The sequence below is a fragment of the Nicotiana tabacum genome, chromosome 12 (assembly GCF_000715075.1).
Source record: "Nicotiana tabacum cultivar K326 chromosome 12, ASM71507v2, whole genome shotgun sequence".
Classification (NCBI taxonomy): domain Eukaryota; kingdom Viridiplantae; phylum Streptophyta; class Magnoliopsida; order Solanales; family Solanaceae; genus Nicotiana; species Nicotiana tabacum.
Genome location: NC_134091.1, coordinates 59,441,000 through 59,468,352, shown reverse-complemented (window position 1 = coordinate 59,468,352; position 27,353 = coordinate 59,441,000). Strand labels below are relative to the sequence as shown.

Sequence of the window (27,353 nt, the reverse complement as noted above, 5' to 3'; positions counted from 1 at the left end):
AATTAAAGAAAGCAATTCAACAATGTTCAACATGAACATTGTTAGAGAAACGGTAATAGTATCTTAAAAGGGAAGTCTGTCATTAGTTAAAAATAATAATTAATCAAACAGGTATAATATTAGAAAGGAAAATTTATTATATACTAATTAGCTAACATTGATTATGAATAGTTTAAATAATTGTTATAAAAAAAATAAAACAAGGGAGATAAAAATAATATTGCAACATCGAGAGAGGTTAACATTACGAAGTCGAGCATGTATAGAATTATACCAAAGTTAATAATTAGTGAAACTATATCAGACCTAAGAAGGTGGTCCCAAGATGAAGTGACAGCATAATCATTTGTAAGTTGAGCAAAAGAAAAGACATTTGACGGGACCCAAACGCAATTCAAAAGACTAAGCATCCACTCCATCAAAGTAGAAGAAGCATCATATGTTATCTCCACACCTCAGGGAAAATTAGTAAATTCTTCTTTAAACAACATTCTTAGCTCGAGAAAAAATGTACGTCTCACTGCACTTTCTTTTTGCATATCCCCAACAAAGCATATGGCAACTCACTTGAAAACGAGAAAACAACGTGCATGCAAGTTTTATCAAAAGAAGCAACTTAGAGACATTTTGAGCGTAATTCAAATCCTACTGGCATCCCACTCGCATGAAAAAACCATCAATCTTAGATGACTACTGGACAGTGTTGAATATTCTGAAAATAACAAAAAAGAATCTAAACATATCATAAAGGCCAGTATATGCCATGCTGCTGGGAAAGCTTCAATACCATTCACACAGGTATTTAAGGAAAGAGAAAATAGACTCAGCAAAGTAATAATCATACACATAATTCTCACAACTTGGTCTCAAACCCCTAAAAAGAGCAGCTTCGTGACCCTTTCATGAATGGACACAGGTTAGAATCTCCGCCTGGGACTTCTAGAACGATGGCCTCGAGGTGATCTGCACAAATAAAGATCAAATAAGGACCCGCTGCCTTTTAATTAATACTTTCACAACTCAACCTGACAGAAAAGTTCAGAAATGCTAGCAGAAAAGAAGAGTATATTTACTTCTACAAAAAAAAAGGAAGAGTATATTTTCTAATACTTATTCTTTTCTGAGATAAATTAAAAAACTTAAAGAGGAGGAGAAGACGCCCTTGATTTGAAGGTCTCACTACGAACTCAGAAGGTTTTTTTTAATAACCCTGGTGTCCGGGCTAGCTTTTGTACACCTCGACCAATTCCACGGGATACCTGCTACCTCCCTTAAATATGCTTTTCATCTCTAATTCTTCCTATTTTCTTTTCAGAATGTGCTACGGGAAACTGAAGATCTCTCTTACAAAGATTCCTTCACCAAACTGAATGTGATCAACCAGGGTAACAACTAAGCTTTAATCTCAAAGTAGTTAGGGTCGGCTACATGAATCCTAAGTCTATGTTTTCGCTCCATTTTGACATGTTTCATTCTGATACTCCATAGTTCGGAGTTATCCAAAACTAGAAACTCCCTGTACAAATCTCTAAATACACTACAAAGATGATTAACATAACACGTAAGTGACGGACACGACTAAGTTTTAATCCTGTATGTGGATTTTTGTTTCCATTGCATTCTTTTTGTTTGCTTAGTATGAACTCCCAGAGAATGCAAGTATTTGAGAAGACCTCCTTTCACGAGATTTTAGGTCTATCATATCCCCTTTTAACACCTTCAGTCATGAGAGTTCAATTATGTAACCAATGCCATAAAGTTTCTACGTGCATCTCACATACTACGCTTGTAAAATGAGACAGGCAATTTAAGCTATTGGTTGCTACGCTCTCTGATTGTTTGATAACTCAAAAAGGAATAATCTAGATTTATCTGTCCATCAGATGTAGCTTCGACAATTTAGCTATTAGTGATTGTAGTTAAACTTTGGAACACCCATGAAGCTGGAGTTTACCTGTTGGCCATATGAAGTTTTAGGGCAGATATAGCCTCATAATCTGACTAGTGATGGTTTATTAACTAGAACTAGACCTGATGTAGATCTTGTATGCAAGTTGAAAGTCATAGCAGAAAACAATATACCCTAATTCGGCAACAACCGAGAATTGTGCATAATATGATATGTTGGTTGTTTCAGCCCATAACGTAATCAACATGAAATCTAGTTCAATCCATCTCAACTTGGGTTAAAGCATAGTACCAAATTCAACATTTTGAAAACACTATGTAGACCATCAATTTCTGAACAGAACCCCCAACTCGAGAAAGGGCAAGAAGGAGGACTAAAAGATGTAACGATGGTGCCCTTCATCAAAAGATATAAACGCTGGTGTCTCCAGTAGCAAATGGTGTGATAGAGGTGAGAAGGTGCTTCGACATGGATGAAGTACTAGGCTTCACAAAGTAAACCTAAAGTTGACAATATGTTGGATTTAAAAAGGTAGCCTGTTGCCACTGTTTAAACCTTTATACTTGATCGTGAGGTCTACTGCTGGGTGCTGGCTATAGTTCCATCTGAGAGAAATGCAAGTGGCTGAGGACTAAATGGGCATGGCAGATGATCTTGGCATCTAACTATAAGAATATGTGTCTTGAGGGCACCGACAATTCACTCCCCGGAGATAGGAGGCTTAACCACAATCAAATCACAGGGAAAGTAGGAAACTAGCTGGAAGCATCTTTAATGCCACGCTCACTTGAAGGAATGGTGAACCTGATGCTTGAATAACAGCAGACTTAAAAAATAAAAAGAAATAAATACAAAGTACAGCCATCAAAACTCAGTTAACTTCATTCAGAAAAAAATGATTAAAATGAAAAACTAGAGTTTTTCCAATGTTCAGGCATCATTTCTTCAGAATTTTCTGCTTCATTTTCCATAAACCAGATGTGACAAAGATACAATAGCAAGGATAAACTATGGACATACCTCCTCCTAGCATTCCTCCTCTTGAAAGGACCTCTGCTGAATGCCCAATCAACATGTATAGTCTGAGTGAGAAACTCGGCTCCATCCTTTTCATTTATAGCTCTTTGTGCTTCTTCAAAATTCTCATATTCTATCAATGCATAGCCCTACACAAACAGTTCAGTTCAAGTACTAGAATAAAAAGGACATGCTCCAAGCTAAAGAAAATGCAAACACAGTAACCGCATAAAGTAAGATGTCTCCCTCCAATAAGGAAGGGCACACACATGAAGAGTTTTCCTATCTAGAGGTTTGAAGATCCTCAAAATAGCTGATAATTGTAATCTAAAGATAATAATTGACTTCTGATAAGTGAAATCTGTTCCCAGATGGGACATACTCATGGCTCTGTGCATACATATGTTTGTGGTTTTTGGACAGTCGAGGGTCTATCGGAAACAGCCTCTCTATCTCTACAAGGTAGGGGTAAGGTCTGCGTACACACTACCCTCCCCAGACCCCATTTATGGGATTACACTGGGTTTGTTGTTGTTGTACTAAAAGTTTCCCGTCAATGGTGGATGACTCGATGGTCAAACATCACAATGGTGTTGAGATGAGAACCATCCAGGTGCAAGTGCTACACTGCAAAACGAGCCCAAACTAAATTTGAAGGGAGCGTGGACTAGGGAGATAAAAGATAAGGAGAAGCATGCAGATATCATATTCCAATCTTCCTATTACCATATAACTCGGAATTTTGCAACGATCAAGAAATAATACGTGTCAGCCTCGTCTTGAGAGGATAGGGGAAGAGGAAAGGCAGACACCGTAAACAAAATTGTTACCAACTGCTTGAAAATTAAATATCTATGTTTAACTTGCCACAGATATTTAGAGAGTTGAAAGTATGAATTATGTAAAGGTAACAAAAAATATTTTTGTTATTTTTAAGGATTAAATTAGAGAACGTCATATAGAGAATTTTACACGGGACCCATATGACTTTTTGAACTAGATAAAGGGTATACTGTATAGAACATACCCTTTTAAGAAGGTGGACATCAGTTGAAGCGAACAAATAGAAAAAAGGACATTGAATATAGGACAAGCCAAACTTTGTCTTAATTAAAGGAAAGAATCTTCAAATTTGTTTTTAGTTCATTTTCAAAAAGAAGTCCTTTGTTTAGCCATCCCATGCCAATTTTTCTATTTCATTAAAATGCTAGTCTTCATTTCTCAATCAAAAGAAAATTACTGTATAGCAGCTAGAATCTATCCTAAAGAATATTGAGAATTTGAGAGAACGTTACAGGAAGAACTTTCTTTTTTTTGGATAGCCGATAAATTCCCAAGGTCCAGTGGCGCACGGTTCGGAACTCGATGGATAACAGGCTCAACCCTTCTCCACTTAAATGTCAGGCTTTTGTCTGCAGGAATTGAACTCGTGACATGCGCCTAAGTCATACATTACACGATGTGCTCTTACCACTAGACCAAAGGGGCCTGTTACATGCAGAACTTAAATTCAAGGTATTGAGAATTTTGAACACAACCAAGCGTATAACAATTCAGCAGGCATGGGTATTAGGTGAATCTGCAAGAGGGGGGAAGGCGGAATTCAAACATTGACATTGCAGCAACAGAAAGCACTTCTAAATTATCTGAACTAGCTAAACTTTTAACACGGTCTGCTAATTCTTGCCTATTTTCCTAAGAATTGCTCTTGTTATTATATTGCACTTCCTTCATTGAAAGGTGACCTGATGAGAATGCAATAATACAAAAATAAATGCTTGCAACAGCTAATCTTCGCTATTGACTATTTATTCATATAGTCCCACCACATTCAGCATCTTTCTCCTACGAATAGAAATTGTGCAACAAGCAACAGAATATTAATCGACAATCTGAAAAAGAAGAGAATCAGGTCACCTTGACAAATCCAGTCCGACGATCCAGATTCAAATGCACATTCTTGATTTCTCCGAACTCACCAAACTCATTATGAAGATCATCTTCTTGTGTCTCTTCATTAACCCCAGTAACTAAAACAATCCATCCTTCAATGGCTGCAGAAATTGGAATTCAGTAAAACTCAAAAAACTTCATTGAAATTTTTCTTACCTCATCAACAGAAACAAAATTGCATTCAGCATACAGAGGCCCTATCTAGCTGACACTTTGTGATATTAATTACAAGTAATTGCATAACTTGCATGTACTGTCTAATAGCTCACCTAATTTGTACTCTTAAGTGTTCATTGCTCGTTATATGGCAGCAAACAACTAAACAAATAAGAACGAAATCAAATTGTCAAACTCTTTACCCACGTGTATATCTTTTTGAGTAAACTCTTCACCCACCTGTTTTGTCAATCTAAATCTACAGAATAAGCTGTGGCCTATTGAGTCAATATATCAGAATGACCATTAATACTGTTCTTGTGCCAAGGTACTAAACTATCCAGAAAACATATTCCCATATTTTGTGGGGTGAGTTCAGGTTAAGCTGGATTGGCACAGGACGCAGGCTGTGCTTAATCTAAAAAACTCCTAATTTCAAAGTTTCCCTCCCTCCCTGTGGATTCAGGTTAAGCTGGATTGGCACAGGACGCAGGCTGTGCTTAATTTTAAAAACTCCTAGTTTCAAAGTTCCCCTCCTCTGTAATAATTTCCTTTCTCTGGACAGACAACGAAACCAACTTTAACAGCTGGAAAATGTCGGCCGGTCTCTTCTTCATCTCTTTTCTGGCTATGCACATACTATGCACAACTTAAACCTAATATTACCAATCATTAGTTCCTCTGTTCCAAAGTTTTTTTCCTGATTAGTATACACTATCCCAGACTTTTGAGGGCCAGTTTGGCTAATTCCCACTCTTAAATCTCACATAAATCAGTTACTTTTTCAGAATACAATTTGGATGTTCAAAACCTAAGAGAGATATGGTGTAATTACATTATTTTCCATTTCAATACTACAATATTGTACTGACATATGGAAAGTGCAATGGCACTAAAATTTTCGGACATAGGGATTTTGTGTGAAAGGGAATACATTTACAACATTTCCAGAAATTGGAAAAACCAGTACACTCAAACACATAGAAACAGCAAAACATCCACATTTATGTTGGATGCGAACCCATAGGACGGTGGCATGTGAATCTGAGAACCCATGGCCATACATGGATGGATGCAGAATAATAGTACAGATTCATCTGAACCCATTAGCTTTAGCTAAAATCCTATATATTTATTTAAAAAGTTCACTAAATTAGTAAAGATAATAGATTTTGAACCCACTAAATCAAATGGACTATGGCCGAATCTCGAGCTTGAACCCTTAAAGTTCAAATGCTGAACTCACCTTTGTGGTCACGTTAGTGCTAAACCAAGGCTCAATTGGCTATTTTAAATTTTGATAATGTGGTGTCAGGGCAAGCTAGCAGGCACCTCCACTAATGCACCGGGTAGGTACCTTCTACCTCCAATTATCCACCCGGTACATACTAAGTCTCACCACCAAGACCGCTAGGCCACTCCCTTGGGGGCTTGGATAAGACTTAATATTGCTATCGACAAATTAGAATACACTCAATTACCCCGCAAACAAGCACCCTAATATTCTGCTTTTTGAGCAGAAAGCTAAGAAAATCTCAAAACCAAAAAACAATGTACTGAAAAATGTAAACAACGAGAAGATAAATAGAAAAAGAGAGAGAGGGAAACTGACATCGTTCAGGACCAGGACCGCCGTCAGAATCGAGAGAATCGAAGCGGGCAGACATACGGGCATTACGGTCAGCCTCAGCGGCTTCTTCACGGAATCCACGTCCTTTGGTCTTCTTAGGTGCGGAGGAAGATCCGCCAGTGATGGCAGATTTGAGCTTAGGGATCGAAGCCCTAGGAGACGATGAGGCATCCACGTCCTCGTCCATCAGATCATCATCCTCTGGCTCGAAATCCACCGCCTCTACCTCCGCATTCGCCATTGCTATTGGAATTGTATCGCAGCTGCTTATACCAAAAAACTTTCCCCTCGTTCGTTCTTCTGCAGTGAAGGATTTCAAGCTGTGTCCATCCTATTTGGGGGGAATGGACTTTTTAAGGGCAAGGGTTTTGGTAATATATGGTCCGACAAACAAACTGGTTCGGGTCGGTCGGATCAGTAGAAATAACATGGGGTAGCCACTTTTAATGGTGCTATTTAGAATAAGACCACAGTTTATGTATTTAATAGCCACTTCCCTGCTGCCTTCTTCTGTTACTATTCTTCTTTCTTCTTCTTTGTGTAGAATTAAAGTATACAGACTACTGATTTCTAACGACAAATAAAATTGTATTACTTCTTATAATTTTCAGACAGATACTTTGAAATACATAACTTATAAGTCAAAAGACTATAAAAACTTGAATTATTATGGCAAAAGATATTATTATTACTTTTTATACATGATTTATCATAGAATTGCAGTTTAAAATTCAAGACATTGTCCTAAAGTTTAAACGATACGAATTAAACTTCAAATTACTGTCCTGAAATTTGAACCGAAAAAAACTTTATAACAGCAGCATAAAGTTTGAACTGCAAGAATTAAACTTTGGTTCACTTTCTGAAGTTTGAAGAAGCGGGTCTCTGCCACTCTTTTAAGTTGTGTATATGTTTTAGCATAAATATATTTACAAATGATGGTTAGCATCCCTAAAAGTGACTACTGTTGCACTTAATCCCATTTGCCTTTGTGGAGGACATGGGAGTGGGCGGAGTAAACGGTTCTTTTCCTATGGGTTTCTTATGGACTAACATGTCCCAACTCAATTCTCATGATAGACCTTGATGGCGCCCAACACTTCCGCATTAAGTAAGCCAACAAAAAAACATCAACACAGTTATCCGTTCACAACACTTTTAAAATCAAGAATCTCATTTATAAAGTGGAATTTAATTTAGAATTCATGGTAAAATACTTACATTACTACCAAGTCGCGAAGTGTAAACAAAATATAAAATATGTATCGAGTACAACCATAAACATTTACAAAAATCCCAAAATCTAGTGTCACAAGTGCATGAGTGTCTAGTAGAGTATACAAAATCACTATAACTACTGTCTGAAATAGAATAGATAGAAATAAATAAATAAACATAGTAAGAAGGAGACCTCGAGTGTTGCAGATCGAAGCATGAAAAGCAGCTCACCACAAAGTCTCCAACAAATGCAGCTACGTGCCTGAGTGACCACAAAAAGTATCTATCTCAGTACCTGCATAATTAGTACAAAAGTGTAGTATGAGTACGTAAATTAATATGTACTCACTAAGTATCTAGTCTAACTTCGAAGAATTAGTAACGAGGGACCAACATCGACACTTATTAGTGGTCCAAAAATAATGTACATAAAGTAGACAGATATGAAATACAACAAGTAGCAACGAAAGAGATAAATATCAATAATATGATTCTCAAGAAAGAATAACTACGAAATCACTAAATACCATAAACCGCCTTGAAGGAACAAGACCAACTAATATCGATACAAAATCAAATCTCAAGTCAGGAAAACTCATATGTACGCTGACTACCTCTCAAGTATTACGCACGGGAAACTCTCTCACCCAAGAAGATACGTGTAAGTCGAGAAGACATGGAACTACCGTTCATTAAATATTTTACAAAATCCAAAGTAAGAGGTTAGGTTAATATATTTATTTTAGTCTCAATCTCAGTTATAAATTCAAGTAATCAAACAAACACGTTTAATTCAAATAGTACAGTTAAGGCATGGTATAGGTCTAAGTCTACCCGGACATAAATATAAATTTAGCTACGCATGGACTCTCGTCACCTCGTAAATACGTAGCACCCATAACAAGTAGAACACAATAAATAAAATACCTATGAGGATAATTCCCTCTTACAAGATTAGGCAAGAGACTTACATCACTTTCAAGCCCACTACTCAACTGTCAAACCTCACTAGTCGCCTCAAATCGATGTCGTGCAACCCAAAACTAGTCAAAGGTCGTACAACCCAATCAATATATGCTCAAAAGCTCATAATTTAACTATTAGAGTAAATTCCGAACCCAACTAGGAAAGTCAACCCCGATCCAGGTGCCTGACTTCTGAAAATTTTCGAAGATAAATATTATTCATAGCGTTACGAACTCAAATATATAATTTATGCCCCATTCTATAATCAATTTCGTGGTCAAATCCCATTTTTACCAATTTCTAGGGTTTTCACAAAAATCCCAAAAACCTACAAGTTTCCATGTTAAAATCCTCACTTAATCCATGTATTTAACTCACAATAGGCAAAAATTACTTACCTTGTGATGTTTGATGAAACCCCCCTTCAAAGATCTCCCAAATCACCCAAGCCAAGTGAAAAGTGAGGGAAATGAGCCTAAGTTCCGAATTAAAAACACATTCTGCCCAGGGGTCCTTAATCGCGCTCTCCCATATCTTGTGTAGTGGTTCATTGGGCTCTTGCTTTAATGCTAGAATCTTATCCCTAAGTGTAGCCATGTGCCCCAGAGAGAAGTACTTAGAAATAAATGTTTTAGCCAATTCACCCTAAGTGTGAATGGAATGGTTCGGCAAACGTTCCAACCAATCTAAAGCTTTCCCTCGTAAAGGGAAGGGAAAAAGCCTCAGACTCAAAGCATCCTCGGAGAAATTTGTTTGTTTACTCCCCCAACACGTGTCCACAAACCCCTTCAAATGTTTGTATCCATTTTGACCTGGAGCATCGGTGAAGAAGCCTTGTTGCTCTAGCAAAGTGAGCATCACATTGGTTATTGAACGTTGCCCACCCTAATACGGGGAAGGACTATTTCACTTGCATATCTTTCATTGGGTAACACCCGGTGTGGAGCCGCTCGTGGTGGAGGTGGGGGTGGAACAGGCGCATTGTCATGAGGCACTCGGCCTCTTCTATTGGCTTGAGGTTCAAGAGGAGCCTCATCCACTTGATCATCCTCAATGTCCACATCACCAAAGCAATATTTCCGAGCTCATTATTTGCCATGGTTGCACCTACAATTTCTCAAACACGTTAGTAACACGAAATAAAAAGAAGATATTCCAAAAATACACCCAAATGCATAGCTAACACCGCTTTTAACTCCCCGGCAATGGGGCCAAAAATTGATCGCGCTCAAATGCACACCTCAAAACAAGGTATGAAACGGTCGATTGCAATTATAATAACCCAACGAAGAGTCGGGGTCGAATCCACAAGGATCTAGATGATAGTTAGGGGTATATATTCTATAGCGTGAAATTGAATTATCTTAATTTGCACTTCCACAAAAAGGGTTTTGTTTCTATTTGTAATTTTTACACTAAAGTTTGGAGAATAAAGAAATAAGACTATGATGATTGTTTTTGATGTTTTTTAAATTGGTAAAAAGCCTAGGGCTGTGACCATCACCTAGGTGTTTGCCTAATGGGATAAAAACCTTAATGCTTGTTTTGTTGATCGGGGTGTATTATAGCTATCAACTCTCAATTACCCACTCAATACCTCTCAGTCAGAAAGTGGTTTTGCCCAGTTTGGCTTTTTCAAAACCAAATGGGTATCACACAAAATAATTGATAAAAGCTCAAGTCGGGTTATTACTATCTCTAGGTTGAACCCTTTAATTGGGTTAATCAATCTCTCGATTGACCCAATTTCGTGTTAGCCAAGTTTTCCTAGACTAAGTCTCTCTTTCTCAAGTAGAGACTAAGTGAAATAGGCATGAACTAATGTTTGAAACTATTAATTCCACAAATTAAAGCATGAACTAGGCTAAATAATAAACATCCAATCATAAACAAGCACTAATTTAATTATCCATAAGGTTAACACACTAGGGTTGGGTCACAACCCTAATAAAATGCTAGCTACTCATGCTTGGGTTTGAATAAAAAGAAGAAGAAATACTAATTAAACTCATAATGTAAAGTTAAAATGATAAAATCTATGGTAAAATACTCCAAAATATAGAAAACTTCTAAAAGAGTCAAAGAAAAATGGCTACAGAACTTGCTGATGTCAAAACTTAACCTAATTTTGTAAAACTCATCTATTTATACAAGGCTGGAAATTTCGTATAAAAATATCCTTCGGGAGGTTCTGGGTCCGCATAATTTCATGTGCGGTCCGTAGAATTCTTTATCTGGCAGGAGCTGGTATTCTGCGGCTGCACAATTCTGAACTGCGGCAACGAGACAATATTTCTACGGTCCACAGATTTAGCACTGCGGCCGCAAGGCCCTCTTCTGCGGTCCGCAATAGTATGATTGCGGCCGTAAAACAATCTTCTGCGGCTGCACAAATCTTATGCAGACCGCAATTCAATGAAGCTCTGGACTTGCCTGTTTTGTCATCTCTCTGATATTTGTCTTGAGCCCTTCTTTTGCGGCCGCACAATTCAGGTGCGGTCCGTAATTTGCACGAAAGTCTGCTGGGTTTTCCTTCTTTGGTTACGGCAGCAGAAGGAATTTTGCAGATCGCAATTTCTTCTGCGGCTGCAGAATTCTTTTGCGGACCGCACTTTGTATGCTTCTGTGCCCTTTTGTTGACTTATGCTCGGACTACTCCTCTTTGAGCCGGATTTCATATCGGGAGTCCAACTTCAAACATTCCTACAATTTTGCACATTTCATTAGTTTCGGGAACGCAATTCAATGCTTTTAGACTAAAACAAAAGCTAAAGGGCGCTAATAAGTAGTCAAAATCCCTACTTATCACTTGCGTAGAGCGATAGACTCGCTATTGTAAAGATTTGACGAGCCACTGGATTAGCCGCGGAATAATTTTATTTTCCTTTACGAAATTCTCCGCGTTGTGCGTTTTCATTTAAAAGGTTATTTACATTTCATAACTCACACGTATTTTTATGAGTGGGGTCAAGGACCCGTTAAAGCGTCATATTCTCATGGGAGCTAGAAGTTGGCCTCGACAGTATAATAGATGCTTCTATGGTTCGTGTCGTTCGACCTTCGACAGTGCACACGTTATTATAGGATCAGGTGGTACGCCTTGGCATTTTTATGGGAACCATTTTCCATATCCACTCCGGTTGAGGAGGTGACCGATAATTAAGGGCTTGTGTTTACTGTTCATAGGAGGATCGTACCACGTGCTTAAATTTATTTACACTATTTTTACCATACCTCTTACTTGTTTACTTTTTGTTGTACTTGATTTATTGGACCACTAGTAAGTGTCGATGTCGACCCCTCATCACTACTTCTCTGGTGTTAGGCTAGATACTTACTGGGTACGCGTTGATTTACGTACTCATACTACACTTGCTGCACTTTTTGTGCAGGTATATATATATATATATTCCTGGTGGTCTTTTGGGCGCAAAGGCGCCATTATTGCGGGGAATTTATGGTGAGCTGCATTCCAAGTTACGATCCGCAGCATACAGAGTCTCTATTAGAGTTATTTACATTCTCCTGTCTAACTTGTATTCCATACAGATATTGTATTTTAATATATTTCTTGGTAGATGCTCATGCACTTATGACACCGGGTTTTGGGGATTCCTATTAGATGTTCATTATTGTAGTTCACATAATTATTATCTTTTTACCTCATAATTTATACCTTATACAAAAATTTATAAAGAGAATTCACGGGCTCCTATTAGTACCCGTTGTTTACTTTATTTATTTAATAGGATTTATGATTTCAGAATTTTTAAAATGAGTAATTAAGTCGATAATTCACCGTTGGCTTACCTAACGGCGACGTTGGGCGTCATCATGGCCTTTAGGGGATTTTGGGTCGTGACAGGCATGATAGGTACAGTGAGCGGCATGGAAATTGAAAGTGGAGGATCAAGGTTATGGTTCGGTGTTGACAGGATTGTCACGAGCTTAGATGAGCATGGGAAAATTCAGATGTTCAGAGCAAGCTGGCATTTTCTTTAGTGTCACTTGAGAACAGTATTCTGTGTAAGAGGTTTGGTGTATTGATTTGCGGATTCTTGATTTGCTTTACAAAATTAGTATGGTTGGTGGTATGGATGTGCAGACTTTGCTACCTGGTGCAGAAGGTCGTGGGAGAGTACCCCACGGGGAGATTTGTATAAGTGTGACATGTTAGTCACTTTATTGTTAAAGATTGAAACCAAGTATGGAGATTTTTGGTACTATCGTTAATGTGAGAGTTTATGCCTGGAAGGCGCTCTATTCCTTTGGTTGTGAACTGTGGGAGTTTGTTCCGGATTGGGATGGCTATTCGTGTGTGTCATGAATTGGGCCATTGTGGATCCTCTAAGGGTTGTTGGCCCAGTATGGCATACTATTAATCGGCTTGAGGTCCGTTGGTGAGTCTAATGTTAATGTGTGCTCTACGTCAGGTCGGACACGTTCATTCGACATAGCATTGCTTAGGGAGGAGTCTTCGGGCATTGGATGTTATTCCCATCATCAGCTATTCCATATAACACTCTATTATGCCAGGTGGGTTGTGAGACGGCTTGATTATTCGCACATGTGTTGTGATCCGTGTAGTTTGTGGTATTATATGAGCGAGATGGCTCTCGAGATGCAGGTCATTTATTGCACCTTAGTCGTGCATGGCTTTTGTAGCGTACAACGCTATCCATCTCCCTAGGGATTGTATTATGCACTTGGCGTGCTTATGGTCGATATTGGAGCATTTCGTGGGTCTGAGCATTCTGGCTCGGTAGGTGTTTCCTTATAGATTGTTATGTGTGGATCAGGTGGCATGCCGCCACGGGCATATTGTTTGGATCAGGTTGCACGCCACAATGGTATCATGTGCGGATCGGGTTGCACATCGCAACAATGAGATGTTGAGTGCAGTTCCCTATATCTATTCTTGTGTATTTTGTTCCTCATTCTCTAAGAAAGGTTCATAACATCTGTTCGACCGTTTTATTCGTTATGCAGGTTGGGTAGTTCTTTTCCAGAGTTTGTTCTTCCTTATGTGTGATATTCAAGTTGTAGCTTGTTGGCGTATTGATGGCGTCATATGAAATCCTGGGGAGTGTTTGAGATGGCTTATTGCATGAGCAGCTTGTACTGGGTGAGCGAGGTTATTGGGCCTGGGATCAGTACGATCAGAGTTAAGTAGGGTATATTAGAGAGAAAATATCGTTATTCAGTTCAGAATGAGGTAATGGTTCTTGTCAGGAGGAGAGACTCCATGATTTGTTGATTCGGCAGGTGGTTATTAGTTTCTACATATCTCTTCCGGCGTGGTAGTATTGCGAGAGTTAGATCAGGGCTTATATGTGTTATGAGGTGTATTGCGAGCACTGGGTTCATGGAATTACATCCATTGTGGTCGGGGATGTTATTATGGTCAAGCGACTTATGTGGTGCATGGTGTGATTGTAGCGGAGAAGCATGGTCATGCTGGGTACAATGTTTCGTGTTTGATGCGGTGTTCGTATGTTAGAATCGGGTCTTGTGGAAAATTTCGGATGTTGGAATTTGGTTCTAAGCTTGTTAGCGAAGGTTATAGGGAGGATCTTCAGTCTGGCTCGAGCTAATGTGCTTAATTGGGTTGTGGTGGCATGGGTAGATGCACGAGGTGTTAAACAATGATTTTGGACAACTTCGGAGCAGTCCTTAGAACGTTCGAGGACGAACATATGTTTAAGTAGGGGAGAATGTAACGACCTGACCGGCCATTTTGAGCTCTAGAGCGTTGTTAAGAGGTTTGAGGCCTTGAGTAGTTTCACTTCAGGTATTATGACTTGTACGTGTGGTCGGAAATTGAATTTTGGAAAGTTTGGAGTTGACTTGGAAAGAAAATTCAAATTTAGGAAGCTTTAAGTTGGAAGAATTGACTAAGGTTTGACTTTTGAGCACAATTTACTTCACATTGTGAGTTAAATACATGAATTATACATGGATTTGAACATGAAAATTGGTGGAAATTGTGTGATTTTGATGAAAACCTAGAATTTGGTATTTTGGACCTTTACCACGAAATTGGACATGGAATTAGGAATAAATTATATTTTTGAGCTCGTGGTGTTATGGGTCAAGTTTATCTTCAAAAAATTTCGGAATCCGGGCACGTGGGCCCGAGGGTTGACTTTATTGACTTTTCGAGCGGAGTTGGAAATTGTTATAAATAAATTAATTATGATGTTGGACTATATTTTTATTGGTTTTTCATGATTGTTTGACTAGTTTAGATCGATGGGCATTCGGTTTGAGGTGTTAGAGTGGCGTTGGAGCCGGTTATGGAACTTCGGAGTGAGGCAAGTCTCTTGTCTAACCTTGTGAAGGGAAAACTACCCCCTAGGTGATGTGATTGTTATGTGCTATTAGTTGTGGGTGCTGCGTACGCACGAGGTGATGAGAGTTCGTATGTAGCTAAAGCATGTTTATGTCCGGGTAGACTTAGGACTTTATCATGTGATATTTGAATTATTTGAACTCATTCTGCTGGCTTAATTAATTGAATTTATAATTGAAATTTATTTTGAAATATATGTATATATTAGGCCGAGCCTTATCACCTTGAGTTGTTGGCAAGTTATTTGAGAAACTGTAATGACCCGACCGGTCGTTTTGTTTTTTAGAACCCGTAAAGGTTATATTCACTTTGTGCTCATTTACTGTATTGTAAGCACGTATCTCGTAATTCGATAATTTCTTTCCTTTCTTGTGGAGCGGGCCGAACTTCTTGGTAGTATGATAGTGTCACGACCCCAAATTCCCTCTGTAGGAGGTCGTGATGGAATCTAGTCGCTAAGACTAGGTAAGTCTATCAATGCAGAATAATAATAAATATCTGAAATAAATAAACTACAATTCAAATAATTACAACTTCCAAAATATGGTAGAAATAAGTCACAAGCTTTTAAGAATTTATTCTCTATGTCTCTATACATCATAGTCTAAAACAAATAAGGAAGACAACATAGTAAGATAGAAGGGGACTCCAGAGTCTGCGGATACTAGTAGATATACCTCGAAGTCTCCTCGTACAGCTAGTTTACTGTTGCATGGTTTGATAAAATATACCTGGATCTACACAAAAAGATGTGCAGAGGCGTAGTATGAGTGCACCACATCGGTACCCAGTAAGTGCCAAGCCTAACCTCAGTAGAGTAGTGGCAAGGTCAGGCCAGGCCCTATTGGAAAATAAATAATGGCATGGTAAAATGTTTAACAATATAATAAGATAAAATGACAATGGAAATGAATCAAGTAGTATATCACCATTCAATTACACCGAGTAATGGCAAATAATACCTTGCGAAAACAAAATAGAATTCTTTTCAACTTTAAGAAAATCACAACAATAATCAAAGGCAACTGCGGTCATAAATCAATATCAACAATGGCACTCCCGAGGTACCGTCTCGTGGTCCCAAATCATAAAAAATTTACAATATCTCGTTTCCCTTATCTTACTGCGGGATCCTTCACAATTTATTTTAAAGAAAATATTTTTTCCGAAATAGCATCCCGCGTTTCAGCCATCCTTATCCCACCGCATGACTTCTAGTAGTTTCCCCTACTAGCCACGCGTATCAAGCCACCCTTATCTCACCGCATGCATTTCAATACCCATACCTTATACCACCGCATGCGTATCAATATCACAATATATCACAATTTGCACCTCAAGTGCTCAAATAATTTAACTTGCCAAAATAATTCAACAACAATATTTTTTCACAATAAAGAGCTCACGGCTCATGCCAAAATAAATTATCAATAATATTTTTTCACAATAAAGAGCTCACGGCTCCATCACAATTAGTACAAAAATCTTACAAAAAATATTCAGGAATAACTAATTCAGCAAAATAATATTTCAAAATCTTTAATACATTGCTTCAATACCAAATTTAAAAATGTCAAATACTTCATAATAATAATATTTAATTTAAAGAAAATCAACCTTCAAATAATGCACAGAATAAAGAAACTAAGTTCCAACTAAACAGGTAAACCCATTAGCAGGAAAGGGTCAAGCAAATTTAAAGTATATAAATCAATTCAATGATAGAGAATATAACAAGATTTAATAATTTAATTAATATGCAAAAGTGATCTATACAATTCAAAAACATAATTCTTCAGATTTAGTCCGTGTACATACTCGTTACCTCGTGTACACGACTTTCATCACATTACAATTAATAACAATCCTAGGGGAAAGTTCCCCCACAGAAGGTTAGACAAGTCACTTACCTCAACCTGCTCCAATTTAATCACGTAGTATGCCTTTTCCTCGATTTTCCAACTCCGATCGACTCGTATCTAGTCATAATTAATTCGATATAGTCAATGAAAATTATAGAATCAATTCCATAAGAAAATACTAAATTTTCAATAAAATCCGAAATTAACTCAAAAATTGCCCGTGGAGCCAACGCATCGGAATCCGGCGAAAGTTACGAAATACAAATGCCCATTCAACCACGAGTCCAACCATACCAGTTTTACTAAAATCCCACATCAACTTGACCTCCAAATCTCAAATTCTCATTTTGAAATCCCTAGGCCCAAATCCTCTAATTTCACCTCAAAAACATGTAATATATTCGAAATATTCAATGATAATCCCATATAATTGACTAACAATGATCACATGTGACTTACCTCAAGATTTCCCGTGATTTCTTGCTCAAACATCGCCTCACCCGCTTTTGGAAATGTCAAAAATGACAAAATTTCACGGACCCTTCTATTTTTTACATTGCCCAGTGCTTTCGCACCTTCGGAAAAAATTCTCGCACATGCGGTCCCTCATCTGCGGTGAAAAATTACTCAGCCCAACTGCCTTCGCTTCTGCGAGCTTTGGACCGCATATGCGCCTTTGTAGGTGCGGAAAATTCCATCGCATTTGCGCGCCTGCCTGCACCTGCGCCCTTCCTCTCGCTTCTGCGCAACATGAGCTGCATCTGCGGCATCGCACCTGCGGCCAATTTCTCACAGGTGCGATTACACCAGAAGACAGAAATTTTCCCAGATTTCTTCTTAGTCCGAATTTGATCTGTTAACCATCCGAAACTCACTCGAGACACTTGGGACCTTAACCAAATATACCAACATGTCCTAACACATTATACAAACTTGCCCGTGTGATCTAATTGCCCAAATAATACCTAAAACTACGAATCGAATACCAAATCAAATGAAATTTTCAAAAAAACTATAAAACTTATATTTTCACAACCGGACGTCCGAATCACGTCAAATCAACTCCGTTTCTCACCAAATTCGGCAGACAAGTCATAACTATTATAATGGACCTATACCGGGCTCCAGAACTAAAATACGGACCCAGTGTCAATAAATCCAACATCAATAATTTCTTAAAATCATGAAGCTTTCAAACTTTTAATAATTCATCAAAATTCCATATCTCGGGCTAGGGACCTCGGAATTTGATTCCGGGCATACGCCCAAGTCCCAAATCATGATACGGACCTACCAGAACTTTCAAAATAGTGATTCGAGTCTGTTTGTTCAAAATGTTGACCAAAGTCAACTTAGTTGAGTTTTAAAGCTCTAATTCATATTTTAATCTATTTTTCACATAAAAACTTTTCGGAAAACTTTACAGACTGTGCACGCAAGTCGAGAAATGATAAATAGTATTTTTCGAGGTCTTAGAACACAAAATTAATTATTAAATAACAAGATGATATTTTGGGTCATCACATTCTCCACCTCTATAATAAATATTCGTCTTTGAACGTAGTTAGAAAAAGTACCTAAGCTGGTGAATAAGTGTGGATAATAGCTGCGCATATCATGCTCGATCTCCCAAGTTGCCTCTTCGACCGGATGACCCCTCCACTGAACCTTCATGGAAGCAATATTCTTTGACCTTAGATTTCGAACCAGCCTATCCAAAATAGCAACTGGTTCCTCGACATAAGATAGATCCTTGTCCAACTGAACCGAACTGAAGTCTAACATGATACGGATTGCCGTGATATTTCCGAAGCATGGAAACATGGAATACCAGATGAACCGCAGAGAGACTAGGTGGTTGTGCAAGTTTGTAAGCCACCTCTCCAACTCTCTCAAGAATCTCAGAACACCCAATATACCTAGGGCTCAACTTGCCCTTCTACCCGAACCTCATCACACCCTTCATAGGCGAAACCCGGAGCAAGACCCGCTCACCAACCATGAATGCAACATCACGAACCTTCCGATCCGAATAACTTTTCTGTCTAGATTGGACTGTACGAAGTCGATCTTGAATCAATTTAACCTTTTTCAAGGCATCCTGAACCAAGTCTGTACCCAATAGCCTAGCCTAGCCTCACCCGGTTCGAACCAATCCACTGGAGACCGGCACCGCCTACCATACAAGGCCTCATACGGAGCCATTTGAATGCTCGACTGGTAACTGTTGTTGTAAGTAAACTCCGCAAGTGGTAAGAATTGGTCCCAAGCACCCCTAAAATCTATCACACACACACGAAGCATATCCTCCAATATATGAATAGTGCGTTCAAACTGCCCGTCCGTCTGATGGTGAAATGTTGTACTCAATTCTACTCGAGTACCCAACTTACGTTGTACTACCCTCCAGAATCGTGATGTAAACTGTGTACCCCGGTCAGAGATGATAGATACCGGTAAGCCGTGAAGTCTGACAATCTCGCGAATATATACCTGAGCTAGCTGCTCTGAAGAGTACGTAGTAATCACAAGAATGAAATAAGCTGACTTGGTCAATATATTCACAATCACCCAAACTGCATCGAACTTCCTCTGAGTCCGTGGGAGCCCAACAACGAAATTCATAGTGATCCGCTCCCATTTCCATTCTGGAATCTCTAACTTCTGAATCAATCCACCCAGTCATTGATGATCATATTTCACCTGTTGACAATTTAGACATCGAGCTACATACCCCACTATGCCTTTCTTCATCTGCCTCCACCAATAGTGTTGTCTCAAGTCCTGATACATCTTTGCAGCACCCGAATGAATAGAGTACCGCGAACTGTGAGCCTCCTGGAGAATCAACTCATGCAAACCATCTACATTAGGTACACATAGCCTGCCCTACATCCGTAATACATCGTCATCTCCAATAGTGACTTCATTGGCATCACCATGCTGAACTGGATCCTTAAGGACAAGTAGATGGGGGTCATCGTACTGACGCTATCTGATACGATCATAAAGAAAAGACGGAGAAACCACACAAGCCAAAACTTGGCTCGGCTCGGAAATATCCAACCTGACAAAATGGTTGGCCAAGGCCTGAACATCCAAGGCTAAAGGCCTCTCTGCTACCGGTAAATATGCTAAGCTGCCCAAACTCTCCGCCTTACGACTCAAGGCATTGACCACTATATTGGCCTTCTGGGGATGATATAGAATGGTGATATCATAATCCTTAAGCAACTCCAACCATCTCCGCTATATTGGCCTTAAGATCTTTATGTTTAAACAGATGTTGTAGACTCCGGTGATCGGTGTAGACCTCACAATGGACATCGTATAAATAACCGCCAAATCTTTAAGGCATGAACAATAGCTGCTAACTCAAGGTCGTGGACCAGATAATTCTTCTCATGTACCTTTAACTGTCTGGACGCGTAGGCAATCACCCTACCATCTTGCATCAACACTGCGTCGAGACTAATACGTGACGCGTCACAATACACAATATAAGACCCTGAACTTGTAGGTAATACCAATACTAGGGTTGTGGTCAAAGTTGTCTTGAGCTTTTGGAAGCTCTCCTCGTATTCCTCGGTCTACCTGAACGGAGCACCCTTCTGGGTCAATTTGGTCATAGATGCAACAATAGAAGAGAAACTCTTTACAAATCAGCGATAATACCCTGCCAAACCAAGGAAACTCCGAATTTTCGTAACTGAGGACGGTCTGGATCAACTCTGCACTACTTCAATCTTCTTTGGATCTACCTTGATTCCCTCGCACGAAACTATATAGCCCAAAAATCTCACTAAATCGAGCCAAAATTCACACTTTGAAAATTTTGCATATAACTTCTTTTCTCTCAAAGTCTGAAGCACAGTCCTCAGGTGTTGTTCATGATCTTCCCGACTTCGGGAATACACTATAATGTCCTCAATAAACACAATGAGGAAAGAATCAAGATAGGGCTGAAATACACTATTTATTAAGTGCATAAATGATGCTGGGGTGTTGGTCAGCCCAAAAGACATCACAAGGAACTCGTAATGACCGTATCGAGTCCTGAAAGAAGTCTTCGGGGCTCCCGAATCTTCAACTAATGATAGCCTGAACGCAAGTCAATCTTAGAAAATACTCTGGCACCCTGAAGTTCATCAAATAGGTCATAAATATGTGGCAATGGATATATGTTCTTCACTGTAACCTTGTTCAGCTGACGGTAATCAATACACATCCGCATAGAACCATTCTTCTTCTTTACAAATAAGACAGGAGCACCCCAAGGCGATACACTGGGCCGAATGAAACCCTTATCAAGCAACTCCTATAACTGTTCTTTTAATTCTTTCAACTCTGCTGGGGCCATATAGTATGGTGGAATTGAAACGGGATGAGTGCCCGGTAACAAATCAATGCCAAAATCAATATCCATGTCGGGTGGCATATCCGGAAGATCCGCTGGAAATACATCGGGAAAACCCCTTACTATAGGAACTGATTCCATGGCAGGAGTATCAACACTAACATCTCTCACATAGGCCAGATACGCATCACACCCCTTCCCAATCATTCGTTAAGTTTTTAAGAAATAAAATAACCCTGCTAGGAACATGATTCGAGTTACCTCTCCACTCTAGCCGCGGTAGACATGGCATAGCCAATGTCACCGTCTTGGCGTAACAATCAAGAATAGCGTGATAGGGCGACAACCAGTCTATGTCCAAAATAATATCGAAATCTACCATACTGAGCAATAATAAATCAGCTCTGGTCTCAAAACCGCTGATAATAATTAAACACGACTGATACACGTGATCCACAATAATAGATTCACCTACTGGTGTAGATACATAAACATAAGAACTCAAGGAATCACGTGATACGCCCAAATACAGGGCAAAATAAGATAACACATAAGAATAAGTGGAGCCTGGATCAAATAAGACTCATGCATCTCTATGACAGACCGGAATAATACCTATGATAACAGAATCAGATGCAATAACATATGTCCTAGCAGGAAGGGCATAATATCTGGCCTGGCCTCCCCCTCTAAAATGACCTTTACTTGTCCAACCTCCACCTCTAGCTGGTTGTGCAGGTGGAGTGGCAACTGGTGTAGTAATCATGGCCTGAGAAGCCTGAGGGCCCTATGGAATAGGTGGGGCGTGAGAAATCTGTGGAGGTGTAACCCTCTTAAGTCTTGGGCAATCTCTCATAATATGATGAGTGTCACCACACTCAAATCAAGCCCTCAGAGGTCGTGGCTGTTGGGACTGGCTCGGGCCTGATCGACTAGACTGCCCGCTGAAAGCACCCCGTACATGAGGTACAGTAGACATTGTCGGTGAATAATATGGAACCTGAGGTCTCGGAGTAGTCGGAATACCACTGGAAGCTGGAAGTGCTGAATGAATAGGATGGCTCACATAACCTCTACCATGATGGGTTGCAACTAGGGCACGAGAATTATTATATGTGCCAGAATCTCGGGGTCTCTTAGCTTCCCTCTCTTCCCTCTCCTGAGTCTGCATACCTTCCAATCTCCTAGCAATTGACACCACCTGTTGGTATGTGATTTCCATCTCTAGCTCTCGAGCTATACTAAATCTGATACTAGGGTGGAGACCCTCAATAAATCTGCGAACCCGCTCTCGAACAGTAGTAACTAAGATTGGTGCATGCCTAGCCAAATCACTAAATCAGACCGTATATTTTGACACGGTCATAGAACTCTGGCACAAGTGCTCAAACTCTGTGCGCCATGCATCACTAAGACTCTGAGGAACATACTCCCTTAAGAACATATCTGAAAATTGAGTCCAAGTGAGTGAAGCTGCCTCAGCCGGACTATCCAACTCATATGCCTGTCACCACTGGTAGGTTGCTCCTCTAAATTGGAATGTCGTGAAAGAAACTCCACTAGAATCCACAATACCCATAGTACGAAGGATATAGTGACATTCCTCCAGAAAACCCTGAGCATCCTCTGAAGCTAAATCATTGTAAGTAGGAGGGTGATACTTCTTGTACCTCTCGAGCCTGAGTTGCTCCCCCTCTGAAACGGTTGTCCTAATCTCAGGCCGAACTGGGACAACTGGTTGCATTGGTATAACCTCTGGGGCATGGTCAACTCGGGCCTGTGGCTCTGGAGTAAGGGCGGCGGGAGTCTGTGCTCCTCCCCCGGCCTGAGATGTGGCAGGAGCAAGTGGAATTAACCCTGCCTGAGCTAAAGTGCCAAACATGCTCAAAAACTGGGCAATAGTCTCCTGAAGTGCAGAAGTAGTTACAGGCGTCTTAGGTGCCTGCTCTCCAACTGGAGCTACTGGTGGCTCTGGTGCAACAGCTCGTGCAGGTGCTCTGGTTGCACCACGTGGTCTTCCTCGGCCTCTAGCTCAGCCTCTGCCCCGACCCCGGCCTCTTGTGGCTCTAATAGGGGGCGCGGGTGTCTGATCATCGGATCCAGTTGTGCTTGTCCTCACCATCTGTGAGAGAATAGAAAGATAATGGTTTAGAACTTTGAATTCAACAATTGCGCATGATAAGGAATCAAAGAAGTGAATATTTTCCTAATAGTTCAATAGCCTCCTGGAGATAAGTACAGACGTCTCCGTACCGATCTGCAAGACTCTATTGAACCTGCTTGTGACTCATAATACATATAAACCTAGTGCTCTGATACCAACTTTTCACGACCCCATATTTCCTCCGTAGGAGGTCATGATGGCACCTAGTCTCTAAGACTAGGTAAGCCTATCAATGTGGAATAATAATAAATATCTTAAATAAATAAACTACAATTCAAATAATTACAACTCCCAAAATCTGGTAGAAATAAGTTACAAGTTTCTAAGAATTTATTTTCTATATCTCTATACATCAGAGTCTAAAACAAATAAGAAAGACAACATAGTAAGATAGAAGGGGACTCCGGAGTCTGCGGACGTTGGCAAATATACCTCGAAGTCTCATCGTACAGCTAGTTTACTGATGCCTGATATGATAAGATGTACCTGGATCTGCACAAAGAGATGTGCAGAAGCGTAGTATGAGTATACCATAGCGGTACCCAGTAAGTGCCAAGCCTAACCTCGGCAGAGTAGTCGCAAGGTCAGGTCATGCCCTACTGAAAAATAAATAATGGCATGGTAAAATGTTTAACAATATAATAAGATAAAATGACAATGGAAATGAATCAAATGGTATATCACCATTTAATTACACCAAATAATACCTCGCGGAAACAAAATAGAATTCGTTCCAACTTTAAGAAAATCGTAACAATAATCAAAGGCAACTGCGGCCATAAATCAATATCAACAAGGGCACTCCCGAGGTACCGCCTCGTAGTCCCAAATCATAAATAAATTCACAATATCTCATTTTCCTTATCTCACCGCGGGAGCCTTCACAATTTATTTTAAAGAAAATACTTTTCCTAAATAGCATCCCGCGTTTTAGCCATCCTTATCACACCACATGACTTCTAGTAGTTCCCCCTACTAGCCACGCGTATCAAGCCATCCTTATCTCACCGCATGCGTTTCAATACCCAGACCTTATACCACCGCATGCATATCAATATCACAATATATCACAATTTGCACCTCAAGTGCTCAAATAATTTAACTTGCCAAAATAATTCAACATAAATATTTTTCCACAATAAAGAGCTCATGGCTCATGCCAAAATAAATCATCAATAATAGTTTTCCACAATAAAGAGGTCACGGCTCCATCACAATGAGTACAAAAATCTTACAAAATATATTCAGGAATAAATAATTCAGCAAAATAATATTTCAAAATCTTTAATACGTTGCTTCAATACCAAATTTAAAAATGTCAAATACTTCATATTAATGATATTTAATTTTAAAAAAATCAACCTTCAAATAATGCATAGAATAAAGAAACCAAGTTTCAACTAAATAGGTAAAACAATTAGCAGGAAAAAGGTCGAGCAAATTTAAAGTATATAAATCAATTCAATGATGGAGATTATAAAAAGATTTAATAATTTAATTAATATGCAACAGTGATCTACACAATTCCAAAACATAATCCTTCACATTTAGTCCGTGTACACGCTCGTCACCTCGTGTACACGATTTTCATCACATTACAATTAATACCAATCCCAGGGGAAATTTCTCCCACACAGGGTTAAATAAGTCACTTATCTCGACTTGCTCCAATTTAATCACGTAGTATGCCTTTTTCTCAATTTTCCGACTCCGATCGACTCGTATCTAGTCATAATTAATTCGATACAGTCAACAAAAATTATAGAATCAATTCCATAAGAAAATACTACATTTTTTCAATAAAATCCAAAATTAACTCAAATATTGTACGTGGGGCCCACGTATCGGATTCCGGCGAAAGTTACGAAATACAAACGCCCATTCAACCACGAGTCCAACCATATCATTTTTACTAAAATCCGACATCAACTTGACCTCCAAATCTCAAATTCTCATTTTGAAATCCCTAGGCCCAAATCATCTAATTTCACCTCAAAAACATGTAATCTATTCGAACTATTCAATGATAATCCCATATAATTGACTAACAATGATCACATATGACTTACCTTAAGATTTTTCGTGATTTCTCCCTCGAAAATCGCCTCACCCGCTTTTGGAAATGTCAAAAATGACAAAATTTCACAGACCATTCTGTTTTGTACATTGCCCAGTGCTTTTGCACCTACGAACAAAATTCTCGTACCTGCAGTCCCGCATCTGCGGTGAATTACCGCATTTGCGAAAATTACTCATCCCAGCTTCCTTCGCTTCTGCGAGCTTTGGACCGTATTTGCGCCTTCGCAGGTGCGGAAAATTCCATCGCACTTGCGCGCCTGCCCGCACCTGCGCCCTTCCTCTCGCTTCTGTGCAACATGAGCCGCATCTGCGGCATCGCACCTGCGGCCAATTTCTCGCAGGTGCGATTACACTAGAAGACATAAATTTTTCCCATATTTTTTCTAAGTCCGAATTTGATCCGTTAACATCCGAAACTCACCCGAGACCCTCAGGACCTTAACCAAATATACCAGCATGTCCTAAAATATTATACGAACTTGCTCGAACGATCAAATTGCCCAAATAACACCTAAAACTACGAATCAGATAACAAATCAAAGAAAATTTTTAAGAAAACTTATATTTTCACAACTAGACGTCCGAATTACGTCAATTCAACTCCGTTTCTGACCAAATTCGACAGACAAGTCATAAATATTATAGTGGACCTATACCGGGCTCCGAAATCAAAATACAGACCCGGTGTCAATAAATCCAACATCAATAATTTCTTAAAATCATTAAGCTTTCAAACTTTTAATATTTTATCAAAATTACATATCTTGGGTTAGGGACCTCAAAATTTGATTTCGGGTATACACCCTAGTCCTAAATCATGATACGGACCTACCGGAACTGTTAAAATACTGATCCGAGTCCGTTTGCTCAAAATATTGACCAAAGTCAACTCAGTTGAGTTTTAAAGCTCTAATTCACATATTAATCCATTTTTCAAATAAAAACTTTTTGAAAATTTCACAGACTACGCACGCAAGTCGAGGAATGATAAATAGTACTTTTCGAGGTCTTAGAACACAAAATTAATTATTAAATTTAAAGATAAAATTTTGGATCATCACAAATAGATGCATCTATGGTTCGTGCCGCTTGACCCTCGACAGTATACACATTATTTTGGATCGGGTCGAACGACCTCAGCATAATTGTGCATTATTTCACTGGCAATCCGAATATTTACGAGATTATCCTTCCACTGATGCCTAATATTTTATATGGTATTTCTTATCCGTTTGATACTGGTACTTGATAAATCTGAGTTGTTGATGTAGAATACAACACTTAGAAATTCATACCTTTAAAAGAAAATTTTGGAAGATTATGTAACTTACAGATTTACCCCATTATTGTTGTGTGCTTCATTCTGCTTATGATTTATTATATTGCTTTATTGGACCTCTAGTAAGTGTCGATGTCGACCCGTCGTTATTACTTCTCCGGGGTTAGGCTAGATACTTACTGGGTACACATTGATTTGCATACTCATGCTGCACTTCTGCACTAAATGTGCCGGAGTTGACAAGTTTATTTGGTGGTCACCTTCGCGCATAAGCGCAGCTGCTGAGGGGACTTTATGGTGAGGTGCAAATTCCAGGCTACGTATCGCAGCCCATAGAGTCTCCATCGTATTGCTTACTTTATCCAGTCTTATTTACATTCCAGACAAATGTTGTATTATTATTATTATTAT

General features: G+C 39.2%; 1 protein-coding gene across 1 annotated transcript; it reads right to left on the bottom strand.

The window, feature by feature from the left end:
• Positions 1 to 597: 597 nt before the first annotated feature.
• On the bottom strand, positions 598 to 7,027 carry LOC107793126 (RNA-binding protein Y14A-like). Its single transcript, XM_016615412.2, has 4 exons — positions 6,648 to 7,027; positions 4,844 to 4,980; positions 2,930 to 3,075; positions 598 to 963 (listed from the first exon to the last, which is right to left on the bottom strand). Exons 1-4 carry the CDS (start codon positions 6,904 to 6,906, stop codon positions 918 to 920), a joined length of 588 nt encoding a protein of 195 aa, XP_016470898.1. The 5' UTR covers positions 6,907 to 7,027; the 3' UTR covers positions 598 to 917.
• Positions 7,028 to 27,353: the final 20,326 nt, after the last annotated feature.

Bases quoted from the DNA above. Each gene is read 5' to 3' on its own strand.
- LOC107793126 (XM_016615412.2), bottom strand. From the start codon at position 6,906: ATGGCGAATGCGGAGGTAGAGGCGGTGGATTTCGAGCCAGAGGATGAT. The intron at 3,076-4,843 runs GTGACCTGATTC...CTGTTTGTGTAG, and splicing joins GTCGGACTGGATTTGTCAAG to GGCTATGCATTGATAGAATA. The intron at 964-2,929 runs GTATGTCCATAG...TTATTTGTGCAG, and splicing joins AGGAGGAATGCTAGGAGGAG to ATCACCTCGAGGCCATCGTT.